Raw genomic sequence first — 14,214 nt, forward strand, 5'->3', positions numbered from 1 at the left:
TACTTCATTTATTCTTCTGTGAAGTGTTTTGTGTGTCAATGGAAGCACTAATCTATAATCCACTTTGTCACTACAGTGTATTTCAGATAAGTATGAAAAACAGATAGTACCCATAAATATGCTACAGCTATGCTGCAAGAAGTTGTGGGTTTGCAATATTTCTCTTCCATTATTTAAAATATTTTTAATTATTTATTTGATGGCCCTTTTTATAGTATAGCTAATTATGTACCAGAATCTTTTTTTCAACTTGAAGATTGTTAAGTTTTTCAAATAACTATGAAATTCATAGCAGTCTTGGACAGGCTTGAAAGGAAAGAGACTATATGCTGAAATAGGATTGAAAATTTTCTCCTGTTATTCCTACTTCCTAAAAAAACACTTGTGAATTCTTCTGTAAACATTAATGGTATCATTTTGGGAACTGTGATACTAGTCAATCTTTTTTGAATTGCTATTACCTAAAATACTTACAAGCTTTCCTCCAGAATTCATGTATCTTAATGTAACTAATGGCTTGGTTTCAAAATTTCTTCAAGCATCACTTTGATTTGAAACTATGCACTGAGTGTTTTCATTCCAGACATTAGTATTTTAGAGAATTCCATGACATCAGATAGAGAACGGAAAGTTAAAAATCCAAACAACTCCCCCAACAAACCAACAAGAAAAAAACATCTCAGAAAAACCACCCCAAACAAGCAAATAGGAAGCTGAAGCCATAGTCTGAGTGATTTTTTTCCTAAGGTACATTCTGAACCATACTAATAGCTGTGATAGTCCATTACTCATACGAGACCAAACTTCAGTGTAATAAAGCATTTTATACCAAATGCAAAGCAAAACAAAAAAACCCCAAAACTGTATTTCAGTCTTCATGTTTATTTCATACCTACTGTGTATATAAATGTTAGGTGAAACATTTGCTTATTTCTTTTCATGTATGGCTTTTTTGTGTAAGGTTGAAAACTATTCTGGTAGTACAGAGCATAAAGAAAAGAGAAGAACTAATGGTTACTGTTCCCTCAGTAAAAAACTGGCTGGATGCCCGAGCTCAAGAAGTGGGGCTAAACAGAGTTACATGCATTTGGAGCTGGTCACTAGTGATTTTCCTCAGGACTCAGTGTTGGGGCTAGTCCTTTTCGGTATCTTTATCAATGAATGATCTGGATGAGGGGATTGAGTGCAGCCTTGGTCAGTTTGCAGACAACACCAAATTGGGTGACGGTGTTTGCTGGGGGGTAGGAGGGCTCTGCAGAGAGATCTGGACCGGCTGGATCAGTGGGCCAAGGCCAATAGTATGAGGTTCAACAAGGTGAGATGCCAGGTCCTACACTTAGGTCACAACAGCCCCATGCAGCACTACAGGCAAAGTGCCTGGGAAACTGCCCAGATGAAAAAGGACCTGGGGGTGCTGGTCAGCAGCTGGTTGAACATGAGCCACCAGTGTGCCCAGGTTGCCAAGAAGGCCAGTGGCATCATGGCCTTTATCAGAAGCAGTGTGGCCAGCAGGACTAGGGGCATGATTGTCCCTGTGCACTTGGCATCCTCTTAAATCCACGAGGTAGTTTAGATCCTGATTTGCATATTCACTGTTAGCAATAACTGCAGAATAATGTGATGTTTCTGGCTCCTTCACCTAGGCAGTTTTTCCCAGTGGGGCATACTGAGCTTTCTATCATGTAATTATTTTTTTCTCTGTGGAGATTTTTCATCCTATAGTCAGTCCCTGGAGTTGTGCCCTTTGTCCTCCCATGCATACATACAACAGGGTAACAAGGTTCAAAAATCTAACATTTTCGGATGTGTTTATTTGAGGAAATAAAATGAGGATGTTTAATACTTGCGTTTGAGCACCATCTCACAATAACATTCATAATTCTTTTGGGGGTTATTATACACATGTGAATATTATTAGATATTATACGTGTGATTCAGTGAGTAGAATTCTCCTGAACTACATCAATTATTTAATATTGGCCAGAGGTTATTAAATGTGAGCAGAAAATGGCTTTTGATTAAAACTACCTATGGATATCACTATATCCTATCCAGTCCAATATTGTTAACTCAGCTTCCTGCTGAGAAACAATTTCAACTCTTTATAACAGTAACTGAAATGATCTTTTGTCTAATGTAGCAAATCATTTAAGAGACAGCTCTTGAAAGCTGACATTAGACTGATTATTTGCAGTTGTAGAAGGATACTGAAATGAAAATACGAGTGAAATGACATTTCACTTAAAACTGTGCTTGACTCTCAATATAGAAAAAGAGGGATGTGAAAAGAATGGAATAAAATCTGGCCTAGTTCAATCTATAGGAGACCAAATCTGTTGTGACTAATTGCAAGACAGCAATTTGTTAATATTAAAACACTGGTCAATGTTTGAAATAAATATTTTCTATAATACCATTGATATCTGTCATTGTTTTTTATTAGTATTACTCTTTTTGCTTTGATATTGCTATGGTAACCCAGAGGGTTCCTTCTCTCTCCTTTACAGAAGGTGAGGAGACTGGAGTGATGGATAGCCTGTTGGAGGCCTTGCAATCAGGTGCAGCTTTTCGAGACCGAAGGAAAAGGACACCAAGGTCTAAAGGTGAATATTCTATTTTAGATTTTATTTTCCAGAAAAAGTTAAAAGCGTTATGGGTCCCGTGCTCTAGAATTTAAATACTGTCATGTTTAATTCATTCTTGCAATGCCAGTTTTCAGGGATGTTCAGACTGTTGCTAATGTCAGTAACACTGGAAATTAATATACTGAACTTATACAGCCTGATCATTATGACAAGACTTTTCAGTGCAGCCACATGTACTTTAGCTTTTTAATTTAGTTGTGTGGTGGAAGTAAAAGTTGTTTTGCCTCATAAGTGAGTCAAGTTATTTCTCTGGTGTATAACTGTCATTTATTCCTAGAAATATCTAACTTTTAAATGGTTCTGCTTAGTAATGTTACAATACTCCAGTAGCTTTCAAAGAGGTGTTTCATTTTCATTGTTTCCTTGCTTTTGCAGATATACCGCAAAATCTCAGTCCAACCACACAGCGGCCTGTGCTGAAAGCTTGTAACCATGGTAATGAACCATATTTTTGAATTGCATGCACTTCTTAGCTTAGCTTACGTAGTTGATCTATGTTTTCAAGACTGCTGTGATTTTTTTTCAGTTTTGTACATTAGTGGAGTACTTAACCATATTGGAACTTGCTTTTTAAGAACCATCTGAATATTATATGCTGAAACTATACTTACTGATTACTTTGCAAAAATCTGCTGTCTTGTGGGGGTTTTATTTATTTAAAATTTGATTATGTTTTTAAATGTAGTGTATTTATAATCCTTAAGAATTATCATGCAAGGATTTTTAAGGGATTATGGAACTTTAATACAAAACAGAGATTACATAATGGTTTAAATGTTACAAGTGTTTTTATACAAATCCGAGATATTTTTTGAATCTTTCTGTGTTTGTTTGTCTTTGTTTTCTTGATACTAAAGCAGGAGTGGTTTAAGCTATCATTTATCAGTATAATTCTAAAGGGACGTTGTATTAACAAACTAATAGTAAATGTTTATTCCTAAACTCCTGAACTATATCATGGTAATCAGTAGGAAGTGCTCATATATGAAAAGTTATAATGAAGGTGTGGGTGCTTGTCAGCCTTGTCTGGAGTGACAGCTTTCAGTGGTGCATAACTAGTGTCTCAGGAAAAAAATGGTATCTGTAGCACCTCTGTTTAAGAAAAATTTTAATTGAAACTTACAGGAAAAAAAAATTCCTACTTTTTAAAGCAGAATGCATTATCCTCTGAATGACTGTCCTTTGGTATTTAAATGCACTCCGAATTTTTATAAAGCAGGTGCCAAAAACGGATTATATTAATTATACTTCATATTTAAGTGTTATTTCTCTAAGTGTCTGTAGCAGAAAACCCCACAAATAAACAACAACCCAATAAACAAAAACTCCAAAACACACAGAATTTGGCATCATTAAGTGCAAAATTGAAGAAAATAGAGATGAAAGGACAGTTTAAAGATAATTTATTCACTTATAGTAATTGGATCAAAGAGGAATCAAGTGTATTTGATGAGTACTTGTCTAGAATACATAACATATTGATATTTGAATAATGACTACAGAGCATATCTGAATTTATCCTGTGTTTCTGCTTGTAAGAACAATTATATTGAATATTGCTTCTTATCAATACATTCCATCTAGTTAGCTGTCTGTGAATAGACAGTGTAGTTTCCAGTTTTCAAACTAACTTAATTTGGGCAAACATTATGGCTATGTTTTATGTTAGTATGTTTTTGACTTGTTGACACTTGTCCCGATATCTACATGTTGCGTCTTCCTATCTTGACCCAAACAGCACTAAATCTGGTGTAGATCATGGTAAGTTTTCTTATCAAGGCCTTTTTTACTTTTTAATAAAAATATATGGTCATTTATGTTACATTCTGTCTAGAATGAATACTAGACCCCAAGTGTCAAAGTTGATTTTTGGGTAATAATAACAACCTCACTGAAGTTAATGATGCGGCCAGTCAAGGCAGGAATTATAATGATGAAATATTCTGTTTCTGAGTTCAACAGTGTATAATATCAAGGTGTTTTCAATATTTTCCTCTCTATAATTTTTTCTTGCACTTCACAGCTGATATATATACACATGAAATAGCCTATTCTTTCTATCTATATGTGTATAATAAGTGATGAATACTATATCTAATGGTTTGTTACATAGACACTGTATAAACAAGAAGTCTGTGTTTTCAGCTCATTTCAGAAAAAACTGGGATATGTCATTAGACAGAAGTATTGGCCTGATCTTTTTTTCCCCACACTAAAATTTCAAATGGATGCTAAATTTTGCATCATGGGAAAAAAGCCACTGGCTTACTCTGAGATGAAAGTATATGAAGATTGCTAAAAGCCCTTAAGCAACAATTCAACCACTTTCCTTGTTTGCTTCTGTACTGGTTTTGGCTGTTTGGGTTAACTGGTAGCTGGTCTCACTACTGTTTATTCTCCTGAGACTAATAGATTTGCTTATAGTAGATATACTTTACTGATGCACAGTGCAGATTCATACCTAGGATTCATCATGCAGTCAAAAAGAATGACAAGCCATGACTTGAAATGTCTGTCCTTTGAATGCTTCAGAGTGTAGGAATTTCTGTTGGGCAAGTGCCATCAAGTTCTAACTAATCTCTTCTATTTCAAAACACAACAAACCAAATTAATAAATTCTGGCTTAGTCTTCATGATTAAAGACATGTCTGTTAAAAAGTGAAATCCAAATCACACCAGAGCACAGATGGTATTTATAAACCCAACAGGCAATCAAGTACCACACAACCACTTGCTCTGTCCTCCATAGTGGGATGGGGAGTAGAATCGGGAAAAGGTACTCATGGATTGAGAAAAGAACAGTTTAATAATTGAAATAAGTATTAATAACAGTAGTGAAAAGGAGAGGGCAGGAGAGGAATAAAACACAAGAGAAACAACTGATGCACAATGCAATCACTCACCATATGGACCAATGCCCAGCCAGTCCCTTAGCAGGAATCAGTGGCTTCTGACCAACTCTTCAAGTTTATATGCTAAGCTTGACACCATATGGTATGAAATATCCCTTTGAACAGTTCAGGTCAGCTGTCCTGACTATACTCCCTGCCAACTTCTTTTGTCACTGCTCATTGGCAGAGCATGGGAACATGAAAAGTCCTTGACTTAGAGTAAGCACTACTGAGCAACAACTGAAACAATTGTGTTATCAACGTCATTCCTACATCAATCCAAAACACAGCATTGTACTGGCTAATAGGAAGAAAATTAACTGTATCACACATGAAACCAGGAGAGAAAACTGGAGAGCAGTGGCTCCATGTCTCACAAGGCATGGCATGGGAGTGAAATGCAGCCTGAATGTATACTTTCTTCACAGCTGTCATATAAATGGAAGCAGGAAGGAAATCTCTCTAACCATTGCCAATGTCACCTTCAGTATGACGCTACACAAGATACCAAACTAACACTTGCTTGTCACACGCTGCCAAGTCTTGTAAAACAAATACAGAGGAGGAAGCCAATGTCACTTGGCTCTAGAACTGAGAACTGAAATTGTTTCCTTTAAATGGACTGCTTAAGAAAAAGAAAATCGTAAATTTAGACTAGCTTTTGGTGGAACCATTTTTCTCTTTATGGTCTGTTGAGCTCCCCAGAAAGCTCTGCTAGTGTTCAGCTGATTTTTCAGATTAAAAAAAAGGAGTACTGGTTCTCATACTACATCCCAGGGTAGCCTATTGGATGTGTTATTTTATTTTCAATCCTATTCTTTAATTGAATAGATTGCCAGTTTCTAAAGTGGTATATAGATTTTGTCAAGTTTGAATCTGCTTTGTTTTTGTGATCAGAATTACCAGTTGTATTTTTAAGGCTTGTGACAGGGCCCAATGAGTCAGAATATTTCTTGTGAAGAAAATGTCTTGCTGCATAACTGACATAAACAATATACATTTGGAATTACTGAATCTTGGAAAGATTCCAGTGTCTTTAGAATGCAAGTAATATACACTGGATTTTAATTGACATAGATAAGGTTAGTATATTTGTTCCCATTCATAGTATTTTTAGATTTACAGCTGAGTTATGTCTATGTGCAAAACTATCTGTAAAGGTTACAATTTGCTTTAACTGCAAAGGACCATAGACTGCACTACATATTGTGGTGTATCCTTTTGCTGTTATTCACATTCAGAGCACTGTATAACACAAGTATAGTATCAGTATAGTTTTAGTGTTTTACTAAGAGAGGAGCTCTTTTATTTTATTTAGAGAGCAAAAGAAAGCACTTGATTTTCAATGATTGAGATTTTGCACATTAGGAGATCGTTTCAAGCAGCTAATAACTATGGCTGATCTGAGTTCATCAATTATTTACAACAACAGTCTAGGTATATTTGCAGCTTGCATGTTTATTTCAAGCTACTTAAGTTCAAATACACAGAGCAGCATATCCAAGGCAGCATAGAGCCCACTGCAGCACAGAAAGCTGCATTATTCACTAAGTTTTCAGTCAGCTTTTGCAGCATGCATCAAGTTGTCTGCTGCTATGGCTACACATTTATTTGCAGTAACAGTAGCCAAGCTAATGTTACCTGAATTGCATGAATACAAATTTGATATGTAGCTTTCATTGCATATATACACGTGCCTCAAATACAGAAGAAAGTGTCTTTACAAACAGATTGTATTCAAATGCTATGAGTAAAGAAAAGCTATAATAAAATGAAAGTAAAAAAGGACAGATTGCTTTTGAAACTGCAGAGGTTGAAAGAAAATTTTGTCACAATCAGTAATTGTGCTGTGGACTGTACTTCCAAAGTTAAAAAAAGGTCTTATTTCTATATTCAGGTCAAACTTTCATAGTAAGAGATAGTTGTTGTAGTTGCAATTGCTAAAGCTGTTTGTTCAGTAAATGTAGACAATAGAATATTTTTCATGTCACTTATAGTCTGAAGTATCTGAAAATCTCTGTTAAATAAAATCCATATAAGCAATGTTATTCTGTCCCAATTAAGCAGAAGAAACCCCTTTTTCATGATTGTTGGGTTCTTTTAATCTTATATTTGTAATAGAACTGTCATATGATGTTCATATTCATGTCTCTGCTACCTTATTTTTGGCAATTGTAGCTGACAATGAGCTCAAGCTCATCTTAGTTCTTGAAACCGACAGTGTGACCACATAGAGGTCACTTTTATTTCATCATTGCTATATATGACGGCAAACTGTGATTGGCATTTCAATCTACTTTTTCCTTAAATCTGTGTCTGTTTCTGTCTTCCTCAACTGCATGGGTAGTGAATGTCAGGAAGTACCAAACACTGGAGAAGCCATGAAACTTATAAAGATAACTTTTTACCCAGAACATGTTAGTAGTAAAGACACATTCTTGAGCATTACCAGTTCTTTGTGGCAGATACTGCTTTGAAGGCACTGTGCATGTTAGTCTTGTGATCTAAAAACATCAGTACCTCTGGCTGAGAAAATTTTTGTAAGGCTTTGTAAAGTTTTAATCAATAGATAAATTTCCTCAGCAGAAAACTTGGAGTATCTGTAGGTACTGTTATGAAATGAAAACATTTAATAGGATTTCTATTAAAAATGGTTCTCAGTTGTTGCCATTTTAAGACCAAAGCTTCACTTCAATATTGACTTCATAGGTCAAGTAAAATTGCTGCTTATTCTAACAGAAATAATTCCCCTGAAACCATCTGCACTGTTTATAATATAGAGTTTTTTCCTAGAGCAGACAGCAAAGTTCAAAGAAACTGACCATAAAAGTCAATTTTGCAGGTGTGGGGAAAAAAAAATCCAGACAAGGAAAGTGAGTTTACACATTTTCATTTCATGTTTAGAACTATTTCTGCATTGCCATAATTGCAAACACATGCAGTCACAAAGATGTCCCTGAAGAATGTACATTCCAAAAATCTAGGAAAAATATAAATTTTGATGCACAGTTTTTAGGATCATTTTAGCAATCTCTCACACTTGTAATTTAATGTTGAAATGAAGAAAATATCCAAGTCCAAAGGGATGACATCCAGCAAGAAGAGTTTGGGATGAGAAATTTGGATATTTTTTCTAGGCCTTTTCTGACAAAATACTCTTCATAATAAAGACTGACATAAAAAGAAGAATAAAATACTCACTTACGTGATTTTTTTTTTAATTTAAAAATGCCAAATGCTGAAAAATGGATGGAGGGTCTGTTAAGAATGGAAAAGGTTTCTTCAAATTAGTGGTACTAATTTCTTCATATTTGTACTGTGAAAATGCTGATACAGACAAAAAATGTTATCTTCCCCTTAGTATAAACTAAACACACACTGTCAACCTTAGCCCAACCCATATTTAGAAAAGGTGAGGAGGAATTGTAATCGACTAAAAATGTCTGTGTCTATTTTATTAAAGTCTTGTGAGATTTCCCTTATCAACTCATGAGTAAAGTGGCACACATATCCTTCATTCTGTGTCTTATCATAAAGAATTAAGTTTGAACATAGTATAGACAAAAAACAGAAGAGTAAATTTTTGAGTTAAAATTTTAGGTGCCACCTTGAGACAAGGTAGACCTTATAATCGGGCTTTTTCTCGAGAGGTTTGACAACTTCATTTCTAAAGTGCAACCCTTTGAAGATGTTAAATTAGCCACTCAGAAGACCTAATTGCTTTTGTAAATATCTTGGCAGTGTTCATTGGTACTAGTGGAATAAGACTGCTTCTCTCAGGGGAGGCAAGGACATTTTCTGCAAGATAAGAACCATAGCAAAGAGGTGACATTTAAAAGCAGTGACACTGTATATTCTATAATTGCACATACAGTAAATGTCAGCTTCATAATCATCCAGGTAGGTAACCAGATTTCCAAAAGCTTCAGCAGAGAAGTTATATATTCAAAGCAGTCTGCTGAAAATTTATCAGTGGAAAATCTTAAATCCTCAAAGGGACATGTAATTTACCAACAATTTACCTGTATTTGTCTTTTCATTGTTTAGTCACGAAGAACTTCCCATTCAAAGACAATTACTGAGTTTATACATGTAGCAAAGAGATTCTGTCACTTCTCAGAACACCTTTCAAGTCTCTTCCATATTAGTTAAACAAGATTTTAGGTATAAATTTACCAGTCTCATTCACTTCTGTATTCTGAATGTTAAGGACAAGTAGTAGTTCATTCTTCAGAGGCTTCTAGAAATTTGATCTGAATAGAATAAATTACATAGCTGTTCACTGAACAATAGCCATAAAGCTCTTTATAATGTGGAAGTTATATATATATATATACATGTATATCATCTTAAAAGGGATTCTCTTTCTCTAAAAAGAAAAAATACCACAAACAAACCGTAAGTGACATATTAGGTAGGAAATTTTCATCAGCTAGATATTAGAAATGCGTTTTCTCTGGTTAAGGACTTCACTGGGAACAAAATCTGAGAATAGTAACAGTGTATGATTCCTGGCCTGAGTCTGTTCTGTGACTCAGGTGATGTCTGGTTAATGCAGCATTGTTTAGTCAGTAATTCAAAAGATTTAGAGAAAACACAAAACATTACTCATTGAATTCCTGAAGCACTCTTCTTAGGTCATCTTTTTTTTGACATATAAGTGAATGTGTTCCCTTACTGTTCTGAGTTTTTTTTCCTTCTTTGGGGGAATTTAGTTTCTTTCTTTTTTTCCCAAGTCATTGCAACAGAAAAAAAAATAAGTGTAGAAAAAATACTAGAGTTACATTTCTGCCTGATTATTTTCATTATAAGCCAATGGTCTGCAAAGGTACAAATACAGGACATTTAAATAGGTGCAGAGGAAACAAGGGTTAAAAAAGAACACTTACTTTGTAATGGTGGAGTTTTTTATTTTAACAGGGGAGAGAAATTTTACCATATTTTTTTGTCTCCTGATAATATCTATTTCCATATGCTAGACATATTTAAAAAAACCCTGTTACCTGACCGTACAAACTTAACCATATTTGCCTTAGGTTTTAAAAAATCTAAAGACTGGGATTTGAAAAACTGAAAGTGAATTTATTCTACACTATTCAAACTTGCAGTTCTTGATTTTCTCTCTCCTTGTGGCGTAGCAAAATGATAAAGTAAGAAATTGAAAAGATAACATCAAGAATACTTAGTATCATAAACAGGGAAATGGAATGAAATCTCAGCAGATTTGCAGCATAGGCAAATAATTATTCCAGAGGTTTTTCTTTTTATCTGTTTTCTTAGGCTTTAAGCCTGTTTCCTTGTATTTGAAAAGATATGAGCATACATGGTGCGTTAGGATACTGTGCACATAAAAATGCTTGAATTAGCTATGGACAGTATTTTGTGCACTTGAAGCAAGATAGCTGCTAGGAACAAGTTTGGATATCACATCCCAGTTTCAGAAGAGATTTGGATATCTGTGTACAGCACCTAATCGAGCTGTGCAGTTTCACAACTACGTTCAAGAATGTGGCAGAAATCATCATCAGCCCTCCCCATCCGATATGAGTATTTTAATCACTAGATGCAGTAACATTTATTATTTATAGTGGTACTCTGTGAGCAGAGGAGCTAATGAAGAGAATGGTACTTTCCAGGGATACAGAAAACTTGGCTTAAATCCTCTCCCTGTGGGATTAATAGAATCTTGATGAACCAGGGTTACACACAGCTGAGTGAGAGCTTTGATTGCCCAGGTTAACTTTAGTGCCTAAATTTTCCTGGTCTTTGACTTTGATAACTTAATTTATTAACAAGAGAAGAAATTACTATCAGAGTTGTGTACCTTAACTGAGAGGCAGCTATTTGAGATACTACAGGTACATGTTATTCAGAGAAATAAGCGTTGAAGGTGGTGATCTTCTAGTTGTTTTCTCTCGCCTCTGGAGAAAGGATCAGAATATAAAGCCTATTAATAGATAAAGGTCTCTGCTGCTTGTATAGCTTTGTATGAGGTTGGCATTTTGTGTTTGTTTGGGGTTTTTTTTGCTGTAGTCATAATTACATTTGGTGATTATTTTTTTAATGTTTCCTTAGTTTCAAAAGGAGAGATTAATCCCCAAATACTTTCTTTCAATTCCTTGCCAAAATTACTTTCTTTTCTGTGCATAAGCACAGAAGCATTTATCTGAGGACTTATTCTTATTTCAAGGAGTGCATTTTATTGTTGTCATTACCAGAGAAGGTAGACTGAATATGTTTTTTTCTTCGTACATTCTAAAATGTAAATATTTCCTTTGATCCATCTTTTCCAAGAGAAAGTGTACTTTATGTCTAATCTTTCACTCCACCATCATTAGCTCACGAACTGGCTAATCTAATGATTCTAAACCTGCTGATTAACTCAGATGAACATGATGCCAAATTAGGCAATTAGGCTGATGGAGGAGCATGGGGAGGACTTTGTTACATTTTGGTCAGTATTTATAAAATGAGATAATATTAAATGTTAACTGCATCAAAAGAAATGCTACAAGCTGATAGACTTCCCTCTGATCCTAAACCTTTTTTTCTTTTTTTTTTTTGCTAGTGGAAGGGAGTGGAGAATGGCTTTGCTTTTGTGTTTTTGGGTTGTTTTGATTTTCATAGAATCATTAAGGCTGGAAAAGACCTTCAAGATCATTGAGTTCAACTTTTGACCCAACACCACCATGCCAACTAAACCATAATATAAAGTGCCACATCCAGTTGTTTCTTGAGTACTTCCAAGTATGATGACTGCACCACCTTCCTGGGTAGCCCATTTCAAAGCTTAACCACCCTTTCAGTGAAAGATTTCTTCCTGATGTCCAACCTGAAGCTAGCCTGTCACTAGTTGCCTGGGAGACTGACAACCACCTCCTTACAGCCCCCTGTTGTAGAGAGTCATAAGGTCTATCCTAAGCCTCCTTTTCTCCAGGCTAAACAATCAGCTTCCTCAGCTCCCTCAGCTGCTCCTCATAGGACATATCCTCCAAACCCTTCACCAGCTTTGATGCCCTTCTCTAGAGCACCTCTTCAGCACTTCAATGCCTTTTTGGTAGTGAGGGGCCAGAATGGACACAGGATTTGAGATGCGGCCTCACCAGTGCTGACTACAGAGGGACAATCACTTCCCTATTCCTGCTGGCCATACTATTTCTGATACAAGCCAGAATGTCATTGCCCCTGACCACCTGGGCATGCTGCTGGCTTGTGTTAAGTGAGCTGATGACCAACACCCCCAGGTCCCTTTCCACTGAGCCTTTTCCCAGCCACTCTTCCCCCAGCCTGTAGCACTGCATGACATTGTTGTGACCCAAGTGAGGGACCTGGCACTTTGCCTTATTTAACCTCATGCAGTCATCCTCAACCCATCGATCCAGCCTGTCCAGATTTCTCTGCAAAGTCTTCCTGCCCTTCAGCAGATCAACACTCTCACCCAAATTGGTGTCATCTTCAAACTGACTGGGGGTGTACTTGATCCCTTCATCCAGATCGTCATAAAGTGCTTTATAATGTTAATTACTCTGGGCTCTCAGGTGTGAGACATTTTAACTGACCTCCAAAATTCATCTCATAAATAAAAGCATATTTTAGGGTGTTAGGCTCTTTATTGTGGATAAAGAAAGGCACACACCCATCTTATGCAGGAGTTAGCTTATATAAATTGTTAATAGTCAATGAGTTCAGGCCTCTAATTTAAAGTGCTTGAGGCTGAGACACCTGATAAGGTTTCTCCATGTTTTAGCTCTCTATAATAAAGTTAATAAGTCACCCAATACTGCAGATAAAACAATAGCTTGAATAGCCGCTCTTAAAGTTAGTATTGTGTCCGGGGCAATGAATGATGCAAGTGATTCTGAGGGGAAAAAAAACCCCAATTCTCTTACATGCATACATATGAAATATACATTAAATTTGAATAGCTAACTTTGTTGTGCCTCCAAATTCTAGTACTTTGATACTCAGCTCTTTTCCGTTGCTAAAGAGTGTGTTTCTGTCATTTGTATTACACTGGTAGCTGCAATGATAATATTTTTGAGTGTACTCCTGTTTCATTAGTGGGATTAAAAGTAAATGAATCAGTACTGTGGCTTTAAATTATGCAACCTTTGTGGTATGCAAGGTGAGTTCATAATTTTAGCATAAATCAGTGTAAATCAGGATTGAGGCATGAGTAGTTACAAATTCTGTTCTGGCTATTCAGCACAGAATAAAAAGTACGTTGCTATCAGGTAATCCCTAGTTTTATAATTGTACTGTAGATGGTAGTCTTCCCCTTTCTCTAAGAAATATAAAACCATTTTAATTCTGTGTGATCCATCATCAGCTAACTGCTCAAAAAAGTAACATTCTTAAATGCTCTCAAATGTCCAGTAGCAAAAATAAATGAAGGGCAGAGTGCATTAAGGGATTTCCAGTTGTGTCTCACAGGGCAGAGAAAACTGCTGTGAGAGAGCTCCTGGGAAAGCTCCTACTCCTGCTGCCTTTAGCAGTAGTTTCCTGACTAATCAGTCTCCAAGCTTACCCCAGTGCTTTAAGTCTGTTCTTTCTCTGTTGCCAGCTGCTGACTGAAAACAGGACACAGCCAATTACTCTCTGCTGAGTTTACCCAGTCTCTGTTTATCCACATAACAGCAGTTGTTCCAAGATCATTTTATTGAAAACTTGTTATGTAG

The 14,214-nt window shown here is 35.9% G+C and overlaps 1 protein-coding gene across 2 annotated transcripts in view; it reads left to right on the forward strand.

Annotated features, from left to right (window-relative positions):
• DIAPH3 (diaphanous related formin 3) overlaps positions 1-14,214 on the forward strand; it is a 214,861-nt gene that overhangs the window by 153,186 nt on the left and 47,461 nt on the right. For both annotated transcript variants that reach the window (XM_071570608.1, XM_071570618.1), the window contains 2 exons: positions 2,508-2,603; positions 3,021-3,080. In XM_071570608.1, coding sequence (XP_071426709.1) covers positions 2,508-2,603; positions 3,021-3,080 — 156 coding nt within the window. The remainder of the gene's footprint in view (positions 1-2,507; positions 2,604-3,020; positions 3,081-14,214) is intronic.

Source organism: Pithys albifrons, chromosome 1 (genome assembly GCF_047495875.1).
Source record: "Pithys albifrons albifrons isolate INPA30051 chromosome 1, PitAlb_v1, whole genome shotgun sequence".
Classification (NCBI taxonomy): Eukaryota; Metazoa; Chordata; class Aves; order Passeriformes; family Thamnophilidae; genus Pithys; species Pithys albifrons.